Genomic DNA, 26273 nt, shown 5'->3' with positions numbered 1-26273 from the left:
AAAAACTTTTAAATGAAAATGTTGTGGAACAACATCACAGAGGCAGACAACATAAAAGAAAAGTGTGCTACAGATGAGGAGAACAAGCTTAGGATCCAGATCTACCACTTGAACATATATCTTAACATCTTCATTTTTTGTCTGTCAACACTTTACATGGAATATCTCTTTTAATTTTCACTGAATATTTTTGCCTGATATCATGGGTGGTGTTATTATGAAGAAATTGAGGCTTAGAAAGGTTGACTAATTGTCCAAGGTCACTAAACTACAGAAACACATGCAGTTTGACTGATGATAACTTCAAGGCTATGTAGCTTTTCAGTTCTCTAATTTTATCTTAAGATGAAAGAGTGACCTAATTTTCTCCATATGAATTTAAGATTGGGATAGAAAGAGCTTTCTAAGGCATTATATTATCATAACTTCAACTTGAAGTAGGGTCAAGATCACCCACTAAATTGAAGAAATGACAAAATAAAAATCAAACATTTCACTAATGAGAGTAAATGAGATCAAGAAATCCCTGTATCTCATACTTCAGTTTTAAACAAATAGTAAGTCTGTATCACAAAAGCTTATACTAGTGATTCCAATCTTTAATAGAGAATTTACACAAAAAAAGGTCATTCCAGACAAGCAGAACACCCCCTTTCTAAAAAAAAGTCCTCTTTCTTCTCAGGGCCATTCTAGAATAAACTCAATCAGACTTAATTAGGGAGAAAATCTGATCCACATTACCCATAACAGCTTTTACAGCACTGATACAAAACAAACAAACAAACAAACAAAGCAAAACAAAACAAAACAAAACTTGGAGCATTAAAACAACTGACTTTCCCTCTCCCAGCAGTTTTAAATTGCTAATAGCTCCTCAGCTAGGGATGATACTTCATGTCTTCCTCCCCATATCCATGTGTGAGGGAAAAAAGAGAAAGCACAAAGTTGGGTTATGTTTTACTTATTGTTCTTTTGCTGTGAAGAGACACCATTATCGAGGCAACTACTATTTTTTAAAAAAGCAGCGACTAAAACAGTGCTGAGAGCTTTACACCCTTATCCACAGGCAGAAGGAAGAGAGAGAGAGACACTGGGCCAGATGTGGGCTTTTGAAACCTCATCCCCAGTTCATTCCCAGTGACTCCAACAATCTTTCCCAAACAGTTCCACCAACTGGGGACCACGCATTCAAATATATGAACCTATGTGAGCCATTCTCATTCAAACATCCACAGATAGGCAAGGAAGTTGGGGGCACATCTGAGGAGAGGGGGTCAAGATAGTCAAAACTCATTGAACAAAGTTTTCGAGAAATAAAATTTTTAAAACCTTGGAGCATTAGTTTATCAATTCCTATGGAATATATGAAGATGATTCATTTTTAAAATATGGACAGGAAAAACTATGAACATTTGGTTATGGCAAAAGTATAGCTTGTTAGCCCAGGATACAATAAAAATGGGCATAAGATCTCTGAAACTTATGGTTAATGTTGAGAGAACAAGAGGAAAAGGAGAAAGTTGGCAGAGATTGCTAAAAGAAATGTGTGTGCTCGTGTGTGTGTGTGTGTGTGTGTGTGTGTGTGTGTGTGTGTGTGTGTGTGTGTGTAATAACCCTATTAAGCTCAGTTAAAATTACCACACCTTAAGTTGTTCCTGTAAATAAGCTTCTATCAACAGAAGCCAGGTCAGCTAAGACCAAATTCAATGTCCAAAGGACAATAGATTTCTTATTTTATAATAACAAAAATTCATAACAAATACTTAAAAGGAAAACCTCTTGAACAGACATTGACTTATTTTTCACAATGGGGCTACCTTAATGAATGGCAGTATATTCGTCTATAAAAAATACAACAAGGTAGGGAGATCAATACAGAAGTAAATAGAGAGATAGAAACTGAAATGTTTTTCTCATCTACTGAAACAGAAGTTATGAGTGAAGTCTTTTTCAGGCAGCACTATTCCCAACAGTGGTACTTCAAGATCCTGTGGGTAGTAGCAGCAGAGAGCTATAGAAAAAGAAACCCCAAGAAAGAAGTGGACTTAATAGCAACAGGATTTTATGCATGGATCTTCTTGCCTGCTCTACTCATGCAACTAAAAAGATCTGCCTGAAAAGACTCAGATACGCTATTAAAACCAGTTATTTACATAATTGGAAACTTTCAGATAAATGAGCAGAAACTGATTCAAAACTACAAGTCATAACTGAAACAAGTCACACTACTGGCAAATTTGACCTGATGGAGAGCTTAAATTCTCAAGTTAAATGAAACTTTATCCTTACTGTTATGTGGCTTCAGGCAAATCTCTTTAAGCTTCTATTTCCTTATCTACTCACAAAAATAAAAACAGCTGTTACCACATAGGCTTGTGATTGACAATCAAAAGAGAATTCTTCTAAAATACTTAGCCCAGTAAATAACTGGAAATATTCAGTAAATGTCATTAACATATATATATATATATATATATATATATATATATATTATATATATATGAATGAATGTGGCTGGAAATAGCTCAACAGTTAAGAGCATTAGCTGTTCTTCCAGAGTCTCCAGATTCAATTCCCAGAACCCACACGGTGGTTCACAATTATCTATAACTGTAGTTCCATGGCATCCAAAGCTCTTACTGGCCTCCTCAGGCACTGCACACACAATACACAGACATACATGAAGATATCCTTGCACATAAAATAAACAAATCTAAAAGAATTGTGCTAAAAGAATTGGCTTCACCTGGTCCATGAAGCTTTTCCTCCTACTTAGCATTTCTTAATTTGCCATTATCAGCTCCCAACAGGTGAATGACCTAGTCTAGTTAGCAAGGTGTATATATATATATTTATGTTTGTGGGCATGTTTGTACCTTCATACACATTCCAACAATTATTTTGATCATTCCGTCTCTATAACAGGTAAAATAAGTGACTTTTTATTAGATAAGTACATTTACATTAAAATAAGTTTTGTAAGAAGTAAAGTTCTGTTTATTGTACTCTTGCCATGAGAGATGAAAGAACAGCAATGAATTGTCAAGCTAAGTTCTATATAAAGGGCAGAAAGGCATCAGTTAGAAATGCTCAATACCAACAAAAATAGATTATTTTCTACTTTATTTTTTCTCCATTTTTTATTTATATTAGAAACAAAATTGTTTTACATGTCAATTCCAGTTCTCTCTCCCTCCCCTCCTTCCCTGCCCCCCACTAACACCATACCTATCCCATACCAATTCTGCTCCCCAGGGAGAGTGAGGTCTTCCATGGGAATTCAGAGTCTGCCATATCCTTTGGGATAGGGCTTAAGTCCTTCCCCATGTGTTTAGGCTGAAGGAGTATCCCTCTATGTGAAATGGGCTCCCAAAGTCCATTCCTATGCTAGGGGTAAGTACTGATCTCCTACAAGAGGCCCCATAGATTTCTGAGGCCTCCACACTGACATCAACATTCATGGGGTCTGGATCAGTTCCACACTGGTTTCCCAGTGATCAGTCTGGGGGCCAAGAACTCCTCTGTTTCTGTGGGTTTCACCAGCCTGGTCTGACCCCTTTGCTCATCACTCCTCCCTCTCTGCAACTGGATTCCAGTTCAGTTCAGTGTTAGCTATGGCTGTCTGCTTCTACTTTATTTAATTGTTTCTCCAAAGACCAGATAAAGTGTATGAGCCTGCAGTTCTTAGGGCTCTGCTTCATATAAATTCTCAAACATGGAAAAGCTAGTCAAAAAATAAAACTTTATTTTTAATATATATATATATATATATATATATATATATATATATATGATCAAGAACATGTGGGATTTTTCTTGTTTTCCCCACCATTGTAAAAATCTGAAGCTATTTCAAAATGTAACTTATTTAACTCAATGTATCCCAATTATAAAAAGTAAAATGTCTGAAAAAAAGGAGAAAGCAATAAATGAAATAAAAGTAACAAAATGTAAGAACTAAAGAAAATGATAGACACATACTTAGCTTATTTAAATGCTATTCCTTCCACTTTATGCATATTAAAATATCCCAAATCATTTTTCTCTTTATGTGTATGTTGTATGTGCATGTGTATGTGTTCATGGGTGTGCACATATGTGTGTGGAGACCAGAGGTGGACATTTGGTGGCTTCCTCAGTCACTTCTCCACCTTACTTTCTGAGACTGAACCTGGAGCTTGCTGACTAACAACTGCCTGGCCAATTAGCTTCAGGGTTCCTCTTGTCCCCACTCTAGCTCCTCAGCAGTATGCCAGAACTATGCCAAAGGGTCTCTGGCCAGCCTAGTCCATCAGCGAAATCCAAGCTCAGAAATAAGATAGACAGCAATAGTGGAAGACACCAGTGTTTACGACCAGCCTGCATATGTATGAGCACATACACATAGGTACATATGTACCTATACCATTGTCCAGATTAGGACAGAACTGTAGGTTTAACAAGAAAACAAAACACCTAAACTCACTAGATAATATACTTAGTAAACTATTATATGCCCAAAGTGCTTCCTATTATATAACATGTCATTACTAACTCTTCTCCCATAACAGAGTCTCTCTCATATCTCCTTACCAGTTCTTGAGCACCCACTTTGTCATTGTGCCCAGAAATTACAAAGAACCCCTTTAAATAAGCAAAAGTAAAAATTTGCATGGAGAGTTCAAAAATCCTATAGATTTCCCTAAAATTCAGATTTCCATTCTCGCCCAAAGCACTTAGATATCTAACTGGTTTTGCCTATAGCTTCTTAGTTTTAGACAAACAATAGGGCGTCTTCACCAAATAGAGAATAAGAATTGTCAAATCCTAGACCAACATAATACCATTTTTTCAGGAGACAAAAAAATACCTATTCAGGTTTTCTTTCAAAATCAAATAATAATTACTTTTGCAAAGTACAATGGTTAATCCTGACTGTCAGCTAGATTGGATCTGAAATTAACTAAAAGACATGCCTCTGCGAAGGTCTGTGAGAGCAGTTCTGAGAAGGGGTAACTGAAAAGAGAAGATCTCCCCCTTAAAGTAGGCAGTGCCTTCACGTGGTCACTCAGATATTAAGAGGTCTGAAGAAAAAGCAACATTACTGGCTTCTTTCTGACAAGGGCATCTATCCCTTTGTGGTTCTGTTGGCATTACTCCCTATCACCAGAACCTGGTTTCCTTAGCCTTCCAAGACCAGAGCTCTCCCAGAATCCTCCAGGCTTTCAATGTCAGATTGAGACTGAGACATCCAGCCATGTGGATCATGCAACTGCTGGGTTGTCAGCCTCTCCAGCATACTGACAGCTATTATTAGACTACCAAGTCCATGTATACATATAAGCCAATCTAATAAATCCTCTGTCATATATATGCATTCTGTTGGTTCTGTTCCTGTAGAGAAAGAACCCTGACTAATACATTAACATAAGTTTCTAACTTATTGTAAAAGTTAAAACAGAAAGCAGAAAAAGAAAAATTATACTTGTCTAACTTTTCATAGTAAAGTCAAGCAATAAAACTTTTAGCTTGTTCCCTCTTCTCATTCTCTTCAAATACCTCAAAAAGCATTTCAAACGTCATTTTTCTGAACTACACACCAAGATCAAACAGCATCCTAGACAATAATTTAAAACTAAATTTCTACTTAACTTTTTCAGTTAAAATTATTCTCCTGTACAATCTAAAAAACTCTACTCTGGACTCTTACACATGATATCTATCTATGAAGCAGAAATTTTACCAAAGTATGTTAAATTAAAAAATATAAAAGTAACATTGCTTGCTTGCCTGCCTTTGCTTATTGCTGAGGAGTGCATCTATCCCATTTAAATTTTAAAAGAGAAAAATTCTTAACTTTATAACCTCAAATGAATTTTGAAAAGTATGATGCAGCTTTTTAAAGACTATAAATATTACATATAAATATTCCAGAATGAAGTTGCTGCATATAAAGATGGCATTAAAAATATGGCTTTGTTGAGCAATTTGTTAAAGGTAAAGAGATAAGCAAAAGCATTTGTTGGATACAAATTAGCATTCAAGGGCTAAAGATGTGGGTGAGTGTCTAGCATGTATGAGACCTTGAGTTCAACCTCCAGCACAAGAAAGGAAAAAATAAATCCAAGACTGACATTAACAAAGGGATCTTGATACAGGTTTGGGAAAGATTTGTTATATTGGATTAAACATTATAAGTTATTTATTAAAATGGAGGTATAGCTCCATCTTTAATTCATTGTAATAGTCACTTTCCTCATTGCTATGATGAAATACCACACAAGAAGCAGAAAGAAATGAATACTGGTACTCTAGTCACTTTTTCTTTTTCTCTTTTAATGTAGTCTAGGGTGCCAACCCATGGCACGGTACCACCCATACTCATGGTCTTGCTTCTTCAGTTAGACTTCCCTGGAAGCACCCTCACAGACAGGCCTGAGTTGTGCATACTAGATGATCTCAAGCCCAGTCAATAAAAATTAATCATCACTGTCAAGAACATAAAATGGTAAAATAATTAATACATAACCATTTTTATCTTTATGTCTTTGAGCTTGATTCCTATATTTCTAAAAGGCAAAAAGTGCCCAAAAATGCAGTACTTTCTGTGCTCGACCTTTTAGTTAATGTGATGGTTTCCAATTTCATCTTGGGTGCTGAAAATTACAAGATTTCATTGTTCTATAGCTTGATAGTATTAAATTAGATGTATGTACCACATTTGCTTTATTCATTGCCTCATAGGTAATTGTTGTCTCCATGTCTTGGCTATAGTGAATAATACCACAGTGAACACTAGAATGTTGAAAGTTTCTTCAATATACTTGTAACATGCAAAAATATAGCTGAAAGTATGTACAATACACAATGGCTGGACAAATAGAATCTGACTCAAGTTCTATAACGATCAGCTTATGAAACCAAAGCACAATGCCTGCAGCAACCAATCCAGGAATTCAAATCACACCCTCCTCTGCAATCAGCCTGAAGTAATAAAATATTGGTCAGTGACTACCAGGTACACTAATCTTTGAAGCTCCCTCCCCCTCTGTACTTATAATTCAATACTTATGAAAGTCAGATGTTTCCTAAATAAATCATGTTGCGATGCCTTAATTTTACTTAGTCTGCAAATAACTTTACAAGCTAGTGTATCTGAACCCTGCTTTTTTTCTTTTACTACAAAGCTCTTTCACAGCATTCTGTTTTCATCCATCCCCTGCTATTTATTTGCAGCTGATGGTTGCTGAATCCCTCACTATAGCAATCTCTAAATATGGCAGTCTTTTTTTTATCTGAATGGTGGTCTTTTTCAAATTAAAAAAGACCTATTTTTAAAAGCACTAAAATGTCCCTAAAAAATCAATAACTGTTGCCTATATTTAAGTGTTTAAAATATGAATAATTTGTGTTTTTCTCTATATCCTGCTGTATTTTATATATTGAGTATGTCTATATAAGAAAAATAAAATAAAAATATGTGGTGAAATACTACTTGGCAATAAAGAGGAACAAATTTCTGATACATTTAACAGCACAAATAAATTTTAAAAGCATGTTGCATGAAAGCCATATACATACACATGCATATTCCATATGTTGTCTGATTCTGATTATATCAAATTAAATAATAAGCAAAGTTAAGTTATGGTGAAAAGTCAGTTCCATTGTTTCTGGAAAGGGGTAGAGGTGGAAGGATGAATATAAAAAAGAGGAAATTGAAAGACTATTTAAGAAATCCTTTATTTTATGTTGCCTAATGTCTACTCAGATGTAAAGAACTGTCAAATACATTGAATTGAATATTAAAATATGTTAATGTATCATGTATAAAGTATGTCTCAAACATTTCCCTCTTGCTATCACTTCTGCTATCTTTAAGTGACAACTCTCATATATTTACTTCTTAGCACCCATTGTCTTGATATTTACATTTTGCTCCAAGCTTTTGAAATCTATAGCTTTTCTGGGAATAAAATAAACATCAGTAGGAAAAAATTAAAACCAAATAAAATTATAGCAAATTTATGACCCTGTTTTTAATAATGACAGAAATCATTACATTAGTTATCAGAAATAAAAAGGCATTAAAGATAATTCCTTGATGAGTCAATGAGCAGGTGAAGTTTAAAGTTTTCAGTCCTTACAAAAGGAAGTTAGTACGTGAAACAGAACTCACTCAAAGAGTTATTTTGTGTGTTAACGTTCTCAATAAAAAAATTAGACTCTGCCTCCTCCAGCAACGATGTGATCCACCAGCAAGGGAGAACACCAATGGAAGGTGTCTGATAAGATAAGTCTTATAAAATAAATAGATTTATGATAAATAAAACTGAGCTAGCAGATGAGAATCCTAGTCATTGGCCAAGCAGCATTGTACCAAAAAAAAAAAATTAGACTCACTCAGGGGAATGAGATAATGGCAGAAGAAAAGTTTTAGACATTTTCAGGTTCTCTCATTTAAGAATAAAAGAACTTTTAGGCAAGAGAATAAACATACATGAAAATTAAGGTGACCAAAGGACAAAGAAAGAGTTCAGATAATTATAAGGTGTTAGAAAGAGCAGAAGCACAAGGAGGAGGAGGAAAGGACAGCAGTGATAACATGATTCAATGGAAAAGAGGAAATTGCATAAAATTTATAAAGACAAATATTCACATATGGCATAAGGTGTTAATTACAAAAATATATAAATGGTTTACACAGGGGTGCGTGTCTCTCAAATCCATTCTTTAAAAAAATGGCCCTGCTGGACCATTTATCCCAACACTTGGGAGTCTGAAGCCAGCCTGGTCTACAGAGTGAGTTGCAGAAGAGCCAGGGCTACACAGAGAAACCATGTCTTAAAAAGAAAAAGAAAGAAAGAAAAGATGCCCCAATTAAAGTACCTAGTAAATCTAGTAAATGCCTAGTAAAAGTTTCTTATCTCTTTCCTATACAAAAGCCATCTCAAATGGATAAAAGAAAAAAAAAAGGTTTTAATGTAAAAGCTTGAAACTTTGAACTGCTAGAGAGAAACATGAAGGACATACTTTTAGGTATAGCAATGGCAAGCAACTCACTGAATAAGACTCCATTAGCTCAGGAAATAATAGCCTGAATCAACAAATAGGATTCTATCAACTTTGAAAGGTCTTACACAGCAAAGGAAACAAAGACAACCTCCAAAACAGAGAGAAAAATCTTTGCCAGCTATTCTTTTGACAGAAGATTAATAGCCAGAATGCATAAAGGACTCAAAAAATGCCAAAGGAACAGGCACGGCTGGGATGTTGATGCATAGCAGTGTGCTTACCTAGCATTATGAGGTTGTGAGTTTAACACAAGTACCACAAAAAAAAAAAAAAATCCAATCAACAAATGGGCTACTTAACCGATCAGACTCTTGTCAAAAAACTAAAAATGACCAAAAATATTCATTATTTTTAGCTATTAAAAAATGCAAATCAAAACCACACTGAGATTTCAGCTCACCCCAGTCAGAATAGCTATTATTAAGGACACAAGAAATTACATACACACACACACACACACACACACACACACACACACACACACACACACACCACATACATACACACATATATATGAGGAAGTCCATTACTTTGTACACTAACCTTTAAAAATCAACTAAAAAGAAATAACGAAATGTTGGCAAAGATAAGGGGGAAAAGAATTTTTATACACTGTTTGTGGTATTGTAAATTAGTTTAGTTACTATGGAAGTTCTTCAAAAACCTAAAAATGGAACTTCCATACAATACAGCGATACCACTCCTTCATATATGCCCAAAGGAATTTTTTTAAAACATTATACAATGTAGATATCTGTTTATCTATTGTTTATTGGGGCATTACAATCAACAGTCAAATTATGGGATGAGCCTGGATGCCTGTCAATAAGTAAATGGTTAAAGAAATTTGTGGTATAGACAAACAGTAAAATATTATGAATCAAAGAAAGATGAAATTACATTGGTTACAGGAAGATGAATGTAAGCAGATATCACAATAAACAAAATCATTGTCATGTTTCCTCTCATGTGGAGTAAAAAAGAGATGACATTAAAGTAGAAGGGGACTATTAAGGAAGACAAAGTATTGGGGTAAGGAAGGGAAAGGGTTATAAAGTGCTAATTAAAACCACTGGGTTTTGGCAAACCTCTAGCTCCAAAAATATTTACATTACAATTCATAACAGTAGCAAAATGACAGCTCTGAAGTAGCAATGAAATAATTTTATGGTTGGGGGGTCACCATCCACGAGGAACTGTAGTAAAGGATGGCAACTTTAGGGAGGCTTAGAACTACTGTTATATGCAAATATGGAATAGTCACAGTGAGACCTATTATTATTCTGTAAAATCAATATGTACTAATAATAGAAAAAGAGATTGTTAGACAATACTTAGGTTAAAAGGTACACACACACACACACACACACAGAGAGAGAGAGAGAGAGAGAGAGAGAGAGAGAGAGAGAAATAATAATAAAGGGAAACCCAGCTGAGGAGTATGAAGTGGGTAAAGAGAAAGAGTCAGAATACCTGGAGAAAATACATTGTCACATGAAAATTTATTTTTAAAGTATTTGGTATAGAGTGATGTATAAATCTATGATGCTTACATAATATATGATGTCACCCTCACACTGACTCACCAAAACCACTCTCTACCAGGGATCCCACAGCCACCACAATTGGCTAGTACCCAGAGAGGGCAACATCAACCAAAGAATGGAATACCCACCCAATAAAGATGGAACCAGATATCTACACAAAGCAATTTTTCAAAGGTCATGATTCCAGATGGCCTAGATTTCAGTGCAAAAACACAAATATGAACAAATAAGACAATATCCCTCCTCCAGAAGCAGCAACCCCTTTGCAATGGACCCCAAGAAAAACAATTTTGCTGAAGTACAAGACAAGGACTTCAAATAGCAATTTTTAATATGTTCAAGGACCTTAAAGAGGATGTAAATAAATTCCTTAATGAAGACTGTGAAAATACAAACAGTTGAAGTAATAAAAACAACCCAAGACATGAAAGTAGAATTTAACAAAGAAATAGAATCATTAAAGAAAACCCAAATAGAAATAAAATTGAAAATGAAAAAGTCAGAATGTCATAGGAAAAACCCCAGAAGTCTGTGCACCTTCGACTCTCATCAGAGAAGCTTCTTTCCCTAGATGGGAATTAACAAAGACACCCATAACCAAACAGTGTGTAAAGAGAACTCAGTATTAAATGTGATGTTGTTATCTTACCCCTACCCTTAAGGCTCAGGGAATTAATGCAATAGAGGCTACAGGAAGATTGTAAGCCTTAGAGGTGGTGGATGACTCCAAGGAAACAGATAGAGCCAATACTGATACATACACTAATTCAGAGACTGTGACAGCATGCACAAAGCCTGCACAGGTTTAAACCAGACAAAACCCCAGCACTGAGAAGGGGAAGTGGAAAAAGTCCCACCCCTAGCCAACAAGCTATTTGCAAGCTGTACCTACCTGCTGGGAAGGGAAAACCAGTTTTCTCCAAAGGAGTGTCACAGGTCTCAGCCATCCTCCAGGGCAGGCTCTATGCCCAGGAGTAGCTGGCCAACACAAAATGGATGTCAGGTTTTTTCGTTTGCTTGTTTGTTGGGGGAGGGGTTCATTTTGTTTTTCTCATTTTTTGTCTGGTTTTAATTTTCATTTTTGCTTTTGGTTTGTTTGCTTTCTTTCTTTTTTGGAGAGAGAGGACATAAAGCCGAGTGGGTGAGGAGGTAGAGAGGATCTGAGAAGAGTTGGGGGAAGGGAAAGGATATGATCAAGATATATTACATGCAAAAAACTTTTTAATTAAAATGACTGTAAGCCAATAAATAAAAATAAATAAACAATGTCACCAAATTAAGCTACTACAAAGCATCAGGACATTACCTGTTACACCAAATACTGTAGGAATTTTAGTCAAGATTGAAAAAGCAAAAATTCAAATAAATTATCACAGGATAGTAGAAGAACAAAATAAGGAACCTTTGACTAATGTATTTGATTAACATAGTGAACATATTATTTATAAATAGAACTCAGTAAGTCCAAGTATATTCCTCATCTGTGTTCAGGTCATCCTCTTAACTCCGCCAGTTTAATTTAAATGTATCTACCCTGTTAGCTGAGTTTCGGTTATAACTCGGAAGAAATCTAAATTAGAATTAAAGCAGACTTTAACCAATTTGTTATCCTATGAACCTATAAGTACTGTATTGTTTTAAGTGTCCTTGTCATACTTTATATTGTTTCAATTAAGAGATTTGAAACTGAATTTAATCCTATCCCCTCTTAGTAACATACTTCATATGTAAAAGTAAATACTATTGAATATAACCTAAAGAACCTATCCTACTTTAATTTACTTTGCATGAAATTATCATCTTGTTAAGAACTGATATATATCTTCATTATAAACAAAACTAATATTTTTTAATGATGGTTCTGGAAACATATCTAATACCTTAGAAAGTGAGAGTTGTTAGAGAAAAATAACCATTTTTTGTGTGCTTTTGTTGTTGTGCCAGTGACGTTAGAAATCTGACACGTTCTACAAATAAAGGCAATGAAATTAGTTTGCTGTCAAGAAAATTGATTGCATTGCTTAGTGTTCAATCTAATTTGTTTATGTGAATTGACTAAAAACCTGACCATAAATCTGAGAGCCAAAATATTCGAGAATTTTGAGTAGTACAGTAATTTGTGAAGTCTTATTGAGTCTGGGGGGAAATGTTTACAGTGGGTAAACATCTGAGTAGATGGAAAATGTAAAATCAGTATGAGAGTCCCAGGAGAATTGAGCAAAATGATGTGACCAGACAATCTGAAACTTTCTTTGAACATTATTATGGTATCTTGCTTTCAAGCATGCTCAGTAAAGCCTATCCCACAGTAGCATAACAAACCACTAAAACTGTTCAGACAGACTTAAAAAATATTTTCTAACCCCATAAAGAATATCGCTGTATTCACAAGGGAATTTCAAAACTAAACTACTTTTCATCTTGTAGCACACTGAATTATCAATATCAACTGACAATCTAGTACCTTTAAAAGAACTAAAATCATACTCTCCCTTCTAATACAAAAGTCCAGAAAAGTATTTTAGGTAATTTTTGATAGTAAATCAACTCCCTAAAAAACATTTCTACATTTAGTTGACTAGCTGAGAATAATACATTCCCTAATCACTTTAAAGTTGTATTTAGAAATCAACCTCCTTTTGAACAGTGAAATGTCAAAGTATCTTCCTGCTATGTCCCTTCAGTGATCATTTATTTTTCATGTAATCAGTTCTCTCCCCAATTAGCACAGTAGGTCTACAGCACACTTTTTAAAGTTTTATATTTTATTGTTTACAACTACCTTCCATAAATCATTTAAATGTAATAATGTCTTTTAATTTGTTTAAATTTGTAATGATGTATTTTTTATTCTATGTGCATTGGTGTTTTGCCTGCATGTATGTCTGTGTGAGGGCATCGGATCCGTGGAACTAGAGTTACAAACAGTTGTGACCTGCCATGTGGGTGCTGGGAATTGAACCTGGGTCCCTTGGAAGATTAACCAGTGCTCTTAACCACTGACCTATTTCCCCATCCCTGATTTACTTGTTTATTCAACAGATCAGGAGCTTCATGGCTCCACAATATAGTTCAGGCTGGTCTTGAAGCACACTGATTACAACAAGCATATGTCACACACCTGGTTGTGGCTATTAAATGATTATGCAACGCTTTTCCAGAATTATAACTTAACAAGTCAATATAATCACTATAGTGCTGAAAATAAACAAATTTAATCTTATGATTCTTTTTTTTGTAAGCACATCTTCAAGTGAAACCAAGAGAATGTCTGGAAAATAATAGTATAATGCATCATTCCCCTTTTCTATTTCCTACATCCAAACTGTCCCATATACCCCTCCCTGCTCTTTTTCCAAATTCAATCTGTAATTTTTCACTAATTTTGCATGTATTCATATATATATGAATATATATATATATTCCTAAGTATGTAAGTGCAACCTTCTCGGTCTGCATTGTATGTGTTCAGGGCTATCCCTTCTCTACTGTTATTTTTAGTGACAGGGCATAAAGCCATTCTCAGATGCTTTATCCATAGTTAGTGATCCTATTTTTTATTCCACCAGTTTATAACAAAGAAACAAAAAAGGTCTGCACTTTTCAGGGAATCTTGTACAGTTATTTCCATACATAAAGATTACAGAAATTTGGAACTATGGTTATGTCCTTGTGTCAATCTCAGTTATATAACCACACAAGTAAAAAAAGTATAAAATTGAGAGATGAAGAGACACTGGAAATCTTGAGGAAGTAATAGTAGGAAGGCACATATGTAGATATTAGTCTTCCAGCTCTACAGAGTTCTAAAAGTCCTAACCCCTATAGTCCATGTTTGTATTTCTGATGTTATGTCTATTTTCTTGCTTAGAAAAATGTGCTACATTGTCTAGTATGAGGATCATGACCATGGATCAGAAATTACACTAGCTATTTATATATGGATTCTAAAATTATCATTTATTTAAAAAGATCATGATAATAAATGCCTGTAAATAGTGAGTTAGCTAATTTAAGAACTTATTCAAAACTTTAGCAATTATGATATCAGATTTTTGTCACTTCTTAACTAGATCTGGCACATGTCATGTGCTTGTGACTATCAGTCTAATGATTTGAACCATTTCACTGACCATTTGGAAACAAAATTGTTCTGAATATTCTATACAATAAAACCTGAAATAAATTTAATATATAATCTCCTACTGCTTTTTAAAATATATAACACATTCATAATATAGAATCTCTTTCAATTATTTTCTTTTTTCTTTAATAAAATTTGTTTCATAAAAATCTCTTTCCGAGAAACTGTTCAGAATAAGAGTTACTTTTTCTGAATATACTGGTAATATTTTCCTTGCTCCTATTCATTCATTCACTTATTCAGTAAATATTTGACTATGTTTTACATGGAAAGTGATGTTATATGCATCAGAAAGTCCGGCCTTCATGGAGTTTATATTGTAAAGGTAGTGACAGACAACACAGTTTTATATGTGTTTGTGTGTATATCTTACTAATATGTAATTTTAATAATTACCAAGACAAAGTTATCCTAATATGAGTACAGAGTAAAGGATTTCAGCACTGGTCAGTAAAGCCCTCTCTGATATGCTAAGAGACTCAGCACTGAAGGGTATGAAGGAAGCAGATAAGGCAAAGGGAGCAATTATTGAGGAATCTAGGAGGTAGGAAGGAGAGAATTTTAAGAAAAGAATGAATATAAAAGGCCTTGTGGTAGAAATTATGCCTGAGAAACAATAAGAAGGACAATATATATAATAGAGTATAAAAGAAATAACACTTGAAAATAGTTTTATAAAGAAGCAGATGATTTGAAGCTTTGGAAGCTATAGTAGAGCTTTAAGTTTGTTTTTTCATATTTCCTGAGACAGAGTTTCTCTGGCTGTCCTGGAACTCACTGTGTAGACCAGGCTAGCCTTGAACTCAAAGATATGCCTGACTCTGCCTCCAAAGTGTTGGGATTAAAGGCATGTGCTACCATGCCTACTCTCATTACTTTTTAAAAAAAATGGGAAGCCTTTGGAGAGTATGAATAGGAATGATGTATGATTTAAGCTATAAAAGGTTTTCTTCTACCTTTTAGGATATAAGATTATAGTGACGCCTGAGTGAAATTAGGGAAAAAACAATGCTGTATGGTAGCAGCCCATGCAGGAAATATTGGAGGCTTTGATCAAGGTATCAGAATAGGAAGTAAAGATATTTGATCATATTTAAGGAATATTTTGAATGAAGAGTTAAGGAAATAGTCTACCTTCTCAAAGTCTCCAGATTCTTTAGGAATTTATCATAATGACTTTTCATGAACTAAAAAAGCAAAAAGAATCTGAATTTAAGAACTAAAAAAATGTGCTGAAATTAGTAATTATCTTGGGAAACCTTAGGATTTAAATTCTCTGGCCTCTTCTGTTTTTTCAATAGAATTTAAATAGCACTTCCTTTGCCTTCCTTATATGGCTATCATGAAAGTCCAATAAAACACTGCTCAAACTAATTTTAACTTAATCAACCTGCTGGATTAGCAAAAACTCATTTCACTGTGAAGTATACACATGGAAACTAATGGCTCATTAAATGCTAAAATCTAGTAAACTACTCTCCAATAAAATATCAAGTTGGATCAAAGACCTCAACATAAATTCAGCCACACTGAACCTCCTAGAAGAGAAGGTAGGTGGTACCCTCGAACAAATTGGTACAGGAGACCACTTCCTGAACATAACACCAGTAGCACAAACATTGAGATCGACAATTAATAAATGGGACCTCCTGAACTGAGAAGCTTCTGTAAGTCAAAGGACACAGTCAGCAAAACAAAATACCAACCCACAGAATGGGAAAAGATATTCGCCAACCCCACATCTGACAGAAGCCTGATCACCAAAATATACAAGGAACTCAAGAAGTTAGCCACCAAAACACCAAACAATGAAATTAAAAAGTGGAATGCAGAACTAAACAGAATTATCAACAGAGGAATCTAAAATGGCTGAAAGACACTTGAGAAAGTGCTCAACATCCTTAGCCATCAGGGAAATGCAGCTCAAAACCCTCTGAGATACCATCTTATTCCTATCAGAATGGCTAAAATCAATAACACCAATGACAGTCTATGCTGGAGAGGATGTGGAGAAAGAGGAACACTCCTCCATTGCTGGTGGAGGTGCAAACTTGTACAACCACTTTGGAAATCAGTTAGGCAGTTTCTCAGGAAAATGGGAATCAGTCTACCTCAAGAATCAGCAATTCCTCTCTCGGGCATATACCCAAAGAATGCACATTCATACAATAAGGAAATGTGTTCAACTATGTTCATAGCAACATTATTTGTAATAGCCAGAACCTGGAAGCAACCTAGATGCCTCTCAACTGAAGAAAGGTTAGAGAAAATGTGGTACATTTACACAATGGAGTACTACTCATTGGAAAAAACAATGGAATCTTGAAATTCACAGGCAAATAGATGGAACTGGAAGAAACCATCCTGAGTGAGGTAACCCAGTCTCAAAAAGACAACATGGTATGTACTCACTCATACATGATTTTTAGACATAGAGCAAAGGATTACCAGTCTACAATCCACACTGCCAAAGGAGCTAGGAAACAAGGAGGACCCCAAGAGAAGACTGTATAGTCCTTCAAAGAAGGGGAGGGGGACAAGGACCCCTGAGCAAAGTGGGAACACGGTGGGGGTAGGAAGAAGGTGGGAAGGAAAGAAGGGGAGGGGAGAGGAGAACAAGATGACTGAGACAGGGGAGGAATAAAGGAGGGCAAGAAAGGAGATGCCTTGATAGAGGGAGACAGTACAGGTTTGGAGAGAAGTCTGGCACAGGGGAAATGTTAGGGGATCCACAGGGATGACCCCAACTAAGAATCCAGGCAGTGGTGGGGAGGCTGCCTTTGATGCCCTTCCCCTATAATGAGACTGATGTCTACCTTGGTTACCATTCCTAGAGCCTTCATCCAGTAGCTGTTTGAAGCAGAAACAGGCACCCGCAACTAAGCACTGAACCACTCCTGGAATCCAGTTGTGGAGAGGGAGGAGGGATGAGCAAAGGAGCCAAGATGGTGCTGGAGAAACCTGCAGAAACAGTTGACCTGACCTACTGAGAGCATGGAGACCCTAGTCATAAAGCTGTGGAAACAGCATTGGACTGAACCAAGCCCTCTAAATGTGAGTGCCAGCTAGGAGGCCAAGTGGAGCCAGTCTTTATCCCAAGAGTGCAAATGGACTTTGAGAGTCCATTCCTTATGTAGGGATACTATTGCAGCCCAGATACAGCAAGGAGGGCCTAGGTCCTCCCCAAATGAGATGACTGACTTTTGAGGTCCCCCATGGAGGGCCTCACTATCCCTGGGAAGGAGTTGGGGGATGGGTTGGGGGGAGTTGGTAGGGAACATGGGAGGATGGAAGGGATAGATATGTAAATATGAGTACTATTTAGATAATTTAAATAAAAAAACAAAAAAATATCAAATTGGGATGTGGATCCATTAATCATAAGGATAAAAATGTGTAATATACAATATATATGACTTGATACTAAGTTTGCTTTATAAGCATATCATGTCACTTGAATAAACAAAAGCTAAAACTTATACATATTGATTTGGAATGGTCTATGGAAGACAAATCCACACAGAATTTACAGAATTCTAATCAGAGAGCCAGTGCTCAGTAACCAAAAATATGTCATTTATCATGTGGTACATATTTATAAGTTTTCAAATAAATTAAAATGCTTAATACTATGTTCGTTTTCAGTAAAAATAAAATAGTTCACAGTCTGTACTTCTAGAGGACCTGAGTTTGTTTGCCAGGACCTATGTCAGATGTCAGATGGTTCACAGCCTGTTATAACTCTACTTCTAATGGACCCAATGTCTCTGGCCTTTGTAGGCACACACACACACACACACACACACACACACACACACACACACACACACACACACACACACACACACACACGGAGATATACATATAATTTTAAATAAATCTTTGGGCTGGAGAAATGACCAGCAGTTAAGAGCACTGATTGCTCTTCCAGAGGATCCATTTGGATTCCCAGCACCTACATGATGGTTCTCAACTATCTGTAACCCCAGTTCCCAGGAATCCAGTGCCTTCTTCTGATCTCTATGGACACAGGCACACAAGTAGTGCATAGACATATATTCATGCAAAACACTCACACATATAAAATAAAATAAGAATTGTTTCAATACATAATTAATGGTAGTTTTTTACCTTAGCCTAGTTTCAGTTAAGCAACTAAAGATGTGTATGATGTTTCATTCTGTTAAAAAGCACATCAAAATCTAATTCTCAATATTAACTGTGCCTGAAAATATTTTGTGGGCCTTTTTGTAAAATGCCATTTTCTGGGCCTTATCCCTGCATATTTTGATCCTCTGACACTGGAATGAGGCTAAAACTCACTAAGAACCACTAGCCTGTTAATAGTGGACACTCAAAAAACTAATATAAAAGAGCAAAACAACACATTTGCTTTTCAGAATGTTCATAGAATAAAGGCAGCAACATTTTAAAAAGTGAAGAGAGGCAGTGGTCAGAACTGGTCTCATAGAGGTGCTCTCTAAAAAAATGTGGTAAAGACTAACTGAGGGTTCTCCAGTTATACATGTTAAAGGTGAAGAGATGATCTAAATGAAGTCAAAGAATGGGAAGAAGCATTAGATAGATGACAACATGATGCTTTGGAGCAATACAATATGCCTAAGGAACCAAGAAAATAAATGAGTAGGAAGGTAAATAGGATACCTTTCTGATGAGAAATGTAAGAAAATCAAGATTAAAATTTATCATATAAAGCAGTGTTTTCAAGTTGAGTTTCACAGAACTCATATTTAGGAAAGTTAGTGTATGTTGCAAGTAGCTGAGTAAGATGGCATTCAAATGCACACACTGTACTTAAAACAGGTTATAATAAAATGATGGATTAGCCTGCTTCTCTGATCTTGAGCATTTTTTTCATTTATTATATAGAGTTTAGCTTGACATTTTTTTAGGGGTAACAAATGCTTATACCTGCCTATGGACAGTATTATACAAAAACACAAAATACAAAAAAATTGATCGGCTATATAACTTACTATATAATTCATCAAATAAATTTAACCAATAAAACATCACATTGGTTTGTCTTAATCAATTTTACTGGAGTTGGAACAAGATTTTTGTTTCTGGAGAACTACTGCTCTATGGAAACTAACATAGAATTTGTCCCAGGAAAATCATATTGCATTTGGGTAATAACATTAGTACAACAAAATGAAGCATAATAAGGTAAAATAAGAAATGAGGGAATCAGAATGTATTTTCAAGATACAAATCAAGAAAATAAGATGAAATGAACAAGTACTGGGGATAGAAATAGCATAAAATTCAGAAATACAAAGGAAATAGGATTTGATTATTCATCAGATAGGAAGGGAGGGACTTGGTTCAGAAAAACAGAATCTAGATTTCCAGTTCAATTTTAGCCATGATGAAAAGGTAAATGTACCCAGAAGGTACCGACTTCTTACTATTCAGAATAGAGTGTTCTATGCACATTTAATCAGAAAGTCTAAATGAAGTCCTCATTTCAATAAAAGCTCTAATTTTGGATTTCCTTAATCTATTTTATATATCCATGATAGACTATGTTACCTATAATATAGTTACATAATCCCTTCTCAAAATTAACTGTAGTCCTTGTCAACGATGCTATTGTGTTTTCCTTATTTGGTGTGACTTCAGTACTATCAATGCATAGCTAATACAGCTGTCTAGCCTCATATATATATATATATATATATATATATATATATATATTTGAAATTTATTATTCTAAATAATACATTACATCATTTAATACGTTATTAATATTATACCATATATTATAATGGCTATATTTGTTCTATCACAAACAAGATAATTTTTTAACTTTAACAATATAAATATTTTATCACCGCTCCCAACTTGTGCACTGGCTTTCCTACATTTTCTTCTCAGATTCTAATATACTTTCTTTCACATAAAGAAAACATAAATATTTATTCCCATACTACAAATGCAGAAACCAAGGTTCCAGGGAGAAAAATATCTTTCCCATGATAGAATGGCTAGCAAATGGCAGGATTTGAAATGCTTATTTTTTTTTAAGTCTGATGTATCTGATTCATAGGCCAGTGCTTTTCCTGCCATTCCATGTGCATTTGAAATAGTACATTCGTAACTTCTTCCATAAGTCATGACCATTCACCTCTTAATAAACTTGTGGGTGACCTGTGCTGCACTTTATTTCCTGTATTTACACATCTGAATTATCTATATTTAAGATTTTCTCTATCTAGTTTTACAGGCTCAACTGCCAACATCCATCCATCTGGTTCAGAAGTCTACCTGTTCTTTTCTAATCTTATCTCTAATAAAATTCTCCTGTATCACTATCACATTTATTCATTGAGGGGATTAGGAATTTTTTTTCAGAATGTGGGAAAGGAAATAGAAAAAATAGGAATCAAGATGTAATTATCCTGCATAGCAATTCAAAATTGGTTTCCAGGACTCTTTCACACACTTGTTTTATGACCACTATAATAAGCTATTCCTTAAACTAATTTAATATCTATTACATCATATGAGGGGGAATCATTATTGTATTCTAATTTCACACAATTGATTAAATCTGCTTAATTCTTTATAAACTTGGACTTTAAGTGAACTAGCAACTATAGATTTAAAATTTAATAATAATCCTCCTAGGAAGAGCTGAGGTAATAACTAAAAGCTTATTATATATCATTTGTTTAATTCAAAATTAAGAATTTGCAAAAATTTTCTATTTTTGAAGTTGAAAATTATTTGGTACTCAATTCTTGCAATTTCCAAAGTTTACTATTTCTCTTATTATGTATTCAAACACATTTATAAAACTATATTCATTTGTATCATACAAATGACTTAAAGCTTTTTTCTTGTATAAATCATCTCAAAATTATACTCAAATGCAACCCCAAAAAAGAGCAATGAAGAAAATATATCAATTATAAACTGATACTATAATATCTTTATATAGCAACTTTACATCTATTTTCATTAACTCTTATTTTCTTTCCCTGTCCAAAATTCTGCTTGTTTAATCAGAAACTCAAAATCAAAATCTAACTGCCTAAAGTGTTTTTTCACTAAACCAGAACACTGGTTACTTTGGAGCTTTTACAAGTGTTGCAAGTTCTCACAAGCATTAAACCTATATAGCATCTGAACATTAATGAGGAGCCTAAAACCCTTTTCTTCATATCTAGAATTTTAAGCAAGTGTCATTGAACACATTAATCTATTTCCTACTTAATTCTAGCAACATGATAAGAGCCTTATTCTTTTTACACCGAACAGAGAAATAGAATTAGCAATCAGTTTCTCTAAGTGACAACAAAGGAAACCAAATGACTACCATTTCTCCTTCAGTTTACACAAATATATTTTGACCACTTATAGGGCCTTGACGTCTTGCAAATACTATTTTGTCTGTGTGTTTTCCTTCTCTTTAAACTACCATTGCTCTTGACAAAGTAATGCCCAAATTAATGTCTGATTTTAATTGACCTAGTACCAGGCTCTTTGGTGCTGGCATCCCAACCATTTCCAGCCCAGCGTGTGTGTATGCACGTGATGTGTGTGTATACATGTGCGTTCCCTTGTTTCTTCACAACAGTGAAAGAAAAATCTAACAGACCTTAAGGCCAATTCAAAACTTACCTTGCAAATCTGGAAATAGTCTGAAGTCAGGCTTTCCTGAATCTCCTCTCTGAGAGCCCCTGCAGTCCCTCCTGGATGCACGGAGCCACTTCCAACCCCTCCACTGTTACTGCTGCTACCACTGCCAGGGGAAGAGGCAGTTAAGCCATCCAAAACTTTTCGGAAATTAAACTTCTTCATTTTAAACACTGTTGAAAAATTAGAGAGAAAGAGAAGGAGTGACAAACATGGAAATCATACGGGGCAAAAGCCTTTATCTTTTCAATAGTCAAGACGGGAGTAGCTAGTCCCCATTTTATGAGCACTGGATGTAATATAGTGGAGACTGGGGCTCGGGCTTCATTTTGTCGAATTTTAACTTTAAAAAGCATGTCTTTATAAAATAAAGAGAACACAACTCCGAGAGCAACAGTATTCCATCTTCACACATCAGATTTTCAAGGGCTTTATCCCCAGCTGTAGCTATGCTTTATCAGCACTGGGGTAAAAATAAAAGGCAGTGTCATCATCGTCATTAGCATTATATCATCATTATTATACAATCAAACCAGAGCCCAACAGACCAAGACCCTCTGGACGGTTCTGAAAGGGGGCTTTCCTTCTTAAGGGTCAGCTCCGAAATTTTTATTATAAGAAAAAACGATGTTGTGAGGGAGCCAATATTTACTCTGCCACCATGTTCGGGGCTCTCCCCCCACCCCCTGCAAAATCATTTTAAATGCTCTTTCTCAATAGGAATTGGGGGATAGGGCAAAAAATGGCTTATTCCATCCCATATTCCCCAAAACCCGGACCCCAAAACATCTGCGGGTGACTCACGACCACAGCCGACGGGAGGGGTGAGCGGGGGGACCGCCTGCCTCCACCTGTCCCCGTCTCCTCTCTTCTGCCCCTCTCCCGCTCCTAGTCTCCGGTGTCCCCTCCCCGCCCGGCTCCCCTTCTGCACAGCAGCGGCTCTCGGGGGATGTGAGGCGGCAGTGACGCCTGCGGCCCGAGTCCCGCCTCAGCCTGCAGGGCGCGCAGAGCTGGCTCCCTCGCTCCCTCCTGCCGAGCAGGGAGCCGGGGCTACCACCGCGGGCTGCGAGCCCTGGAGCCCTCACAGACAGCCGCGCACGCCACACGCACCTCACAGACAGCGGTGTGGGCGCGCGCACACACACACACATACACACACACACGCGCGCGCACATGCACACACACACACACACACACACACACACACAAGCACACACGCACGCAGGTGTGAGAGCAAGCCGCGATGGGACGACACGGGTGTCCCTCGGGACCCCAGACTTAGCACCTTCCTCGGACGCCGCTAGCCGCCGGCCAGCCCGTGAGGCAGAGGGCGCGGAGGCTGCGGGCTCGCAGGCGGGCAACGGTCCAGCCCGGCTCCGGCCGCTTCTCAGGTCCCTCTGGTCCCGGTGCCTGGCGCTCTCCGAGGTCCTAACCGAGCGGGCGGGTCTGCCGCAGGCTCCGCCCCCGCCGTGGGAGGTAGGCCCCGCCCCAGCCAGCCCGCACCCTCCTCCCTCTCCCAGACTCTCACATCGGGGGCGGGGCACTCTAGGCGATAGAGGGCGGGACATCCTCTCGCCAATCACAAGCTCCACTGACCCGAGTCCCTGGGACTCTAGGCAAGAATGAAGTTTGGGGATAGGTCAGATGAAAAGCCAGTGACAGGAGGAGGGGCTAATTTAGGCAAGTAGGCGAGGTATTTGATTGACAGCCATACCAGCCAGTATGTCCTGGCGCCGTGCTTTGGGGGCTGTAATTGGCGCTACCTGTTGAAGGACGCAAGTGTGAATCAATAGAATGCTTGCAAGCTTGAGAACTTGGCGCTCCCGGAGTCCGAGGCTGCGGAAGGGTTACCTTGGGTCTCTTTTATGGACCACATTGGAAAATGGGCTTTTTTTTTTTTTTTTTTTTTGCAGCCTTTTCTTTCGCTGAATCTCTTCCTGTCGCCAGGTGCATCTATTGGGCTCCCCTCGCCTCGCAGCCCTGCTATCTTCAATTAACGTGTGTTTGTAAATAATCCCTACAAACTGTTAGCCTCCTAATGACTTAACAGGTCATCTGTACCAAAATGAATTGGTTTTCAATCAAATGTTGGCTTCCAAATCTTAAGGAATTGATTGCCCAGCTCTGCACAGCCTACTAAATAGACCCACAGTCCCCTTCTTCACATAGGCAAACTAAATTTCAGGGAAACATTTCTCTCAAATCATGTCAAGAAGTATTTTAAGCTTTCTCTCACTTTGGATCCTTTTGGGAAATACTCTATTCCACTCAGGAAAACAAAGCAGCGCACCATCGTGGGAAGATGTAGTTCTGAGCCCTGATTGGTTGTTCTTAACAGGTAGTTCAGGGGCCATACCTAACAGCATACTTCAATCTGAGCATCACAAAAGAGACCATTAGTAATCATCCCAAATGTTTATTGTTTTATATCTTAGATATAGGATGAAACTTGCATCCCCTTTCTCTTTCAAAAGAGGAGATAAGAGGAAGAAAAGGGGAGATTTGAATGTTAATCGAATTACTCAGGTACATAGCAAAGGAACCACAGGGCTCAGATTTTTGGATCTTCAAATCAATGCTCACATTCTCATTTTGACATCTTAAGGTTTGCATTACTTTTCTGTAACCCCCTTTATACTCTCATTGTCACAACTAGATAGCAAATTTCTTATCAGGGACAATGGAATTTTGCACTTCTAGTTAATTCAGTACCTGGCACAATATTTCACTTATAAAAAACATTTAAAGGTTTTTGGACAATGGATTAGTTAATGACTATCAGTTAAAGATTGATGAGATAATAGCCAATTTTTTGTGTTTTGGAGGGGTGAAAACTAAGTGTAGAAACAAATTCCATATCTGTTATAAACTAGATTTTGGTATACTTCTAAATGAGTCCAAGTAATATGTATCTTTGTCCTTAACTGTCTTCTCTCACTTATTTTTCTCCCTTCTGACCCATTGTTCACTTCCAAACACGGGTGTCAATATGAGCTAAAGGATTTTCTTCGTCTTTTTATGTCTGGCTTTTCTTTTGAAAGTATGTTGGTGAATTAGGCATTGTTGACTAGAATGAGTTCTGAATGCTTTATTTCCTTCGGCAAAAGTTGACCTACCTGCAACTCCTTAAGTGTTAAATGAATAAAAACAAGTCCATAGCATGTGGAGGTCTGGTCTTCTGGCAAAAGCAAAGAAAGAAAAATAACCCAGTTCAGCAGAAAGAGATAGAATGCTTACAAATCACTCATCACCAGCATCGTACTATCACAAACTAGGTGGTGGTCTGTGGTCTATAAAACAAAAGCCTGAAAAGGGAAAAGCATGTGAAACAGATTGACAAAAAACTTTTCTGAAGAACATGAAGGGAATTCAACAACCTGCTGAGTTAAAAAAAAAAAGTGATAAAGCACACAGCCATCCAGCTGGGACAACAAATAGGTGTGAAAAGCCATGTCAAAATATATACATGCTTCTGGGGCTGGAGAGATGGCTCAGCAGTTAAGAGCACTGTCTGCTCTTCCAGAGGACCTGAGTTCAATTCCCAGCACCCACGTGACAGCTCACAACTCTCTGTAACTCCAGTTCCAGGGGATCTAACACTCGCACACATATATGCAGGCAGGCAAAACACCAATGCATATAAAATAAAAACAAATAAATCTTTTACATATATATAGCCTCATACATATATGTTTCCAAATAAATATTATAAACTTTAAACAGCTAATAATATGACTCAGTTGTGAAACAGTTGTCTAACATGTGCAGGACTCTGTTTTTATCCTCTAAACACACATACATATACACAAAATTAAAAATAAAATAAAGTACTGTATTCGGGACTCTTGCATTATTCTAAATAT

The 26273-nt window shown here is 36.6% G+C and overlaps 1 protein-coding gene across 4 annotated transcripts in view; it reads right to left on the bottom strand.

Moving 5' to 3' along the window:
* Nucleotides 1-22575, bottom strand: part of Stxbp5l (syntaxin binding protein 5 like) — a 215683-nt gene extending 193108 nt beyond the window's left edge. For all 4 annotated transcript variants that reach the window (XM_027412712.2, XM_035444255.1, XM_027412713.2 and 1 more), the window contains exon 1: nt 22396-22575. In XM_027412712.2, coding sequence (XP_027268513.1) covers nt 22396-22575 — 180 coding nt within the window. The remainder of the gene's footprint in view (nt 1-22395) is intronic.
* Between the last annotated feature and the right edge of the window lie 3698 nt (nt 22576-26273).

The sequence above is a fragment of the Cricetulus griseus genome, chromosome 4 (assembly GCF_003668045.3).
Source record: "Cricetulus griseus strain 17A/GY chromosome 4, alternate assembly CriGri-PICRH-1.0, whole genome shotgun sequence".
NCBI lineage: Eukaryota > Metazoa > Chordata > Mammalia > Rodentia > Cricetidae > Cricetulus > Cricetulus griseus.
This window is presented reverse-complemented; position numbering and strand designations above follow the sequence as displayed.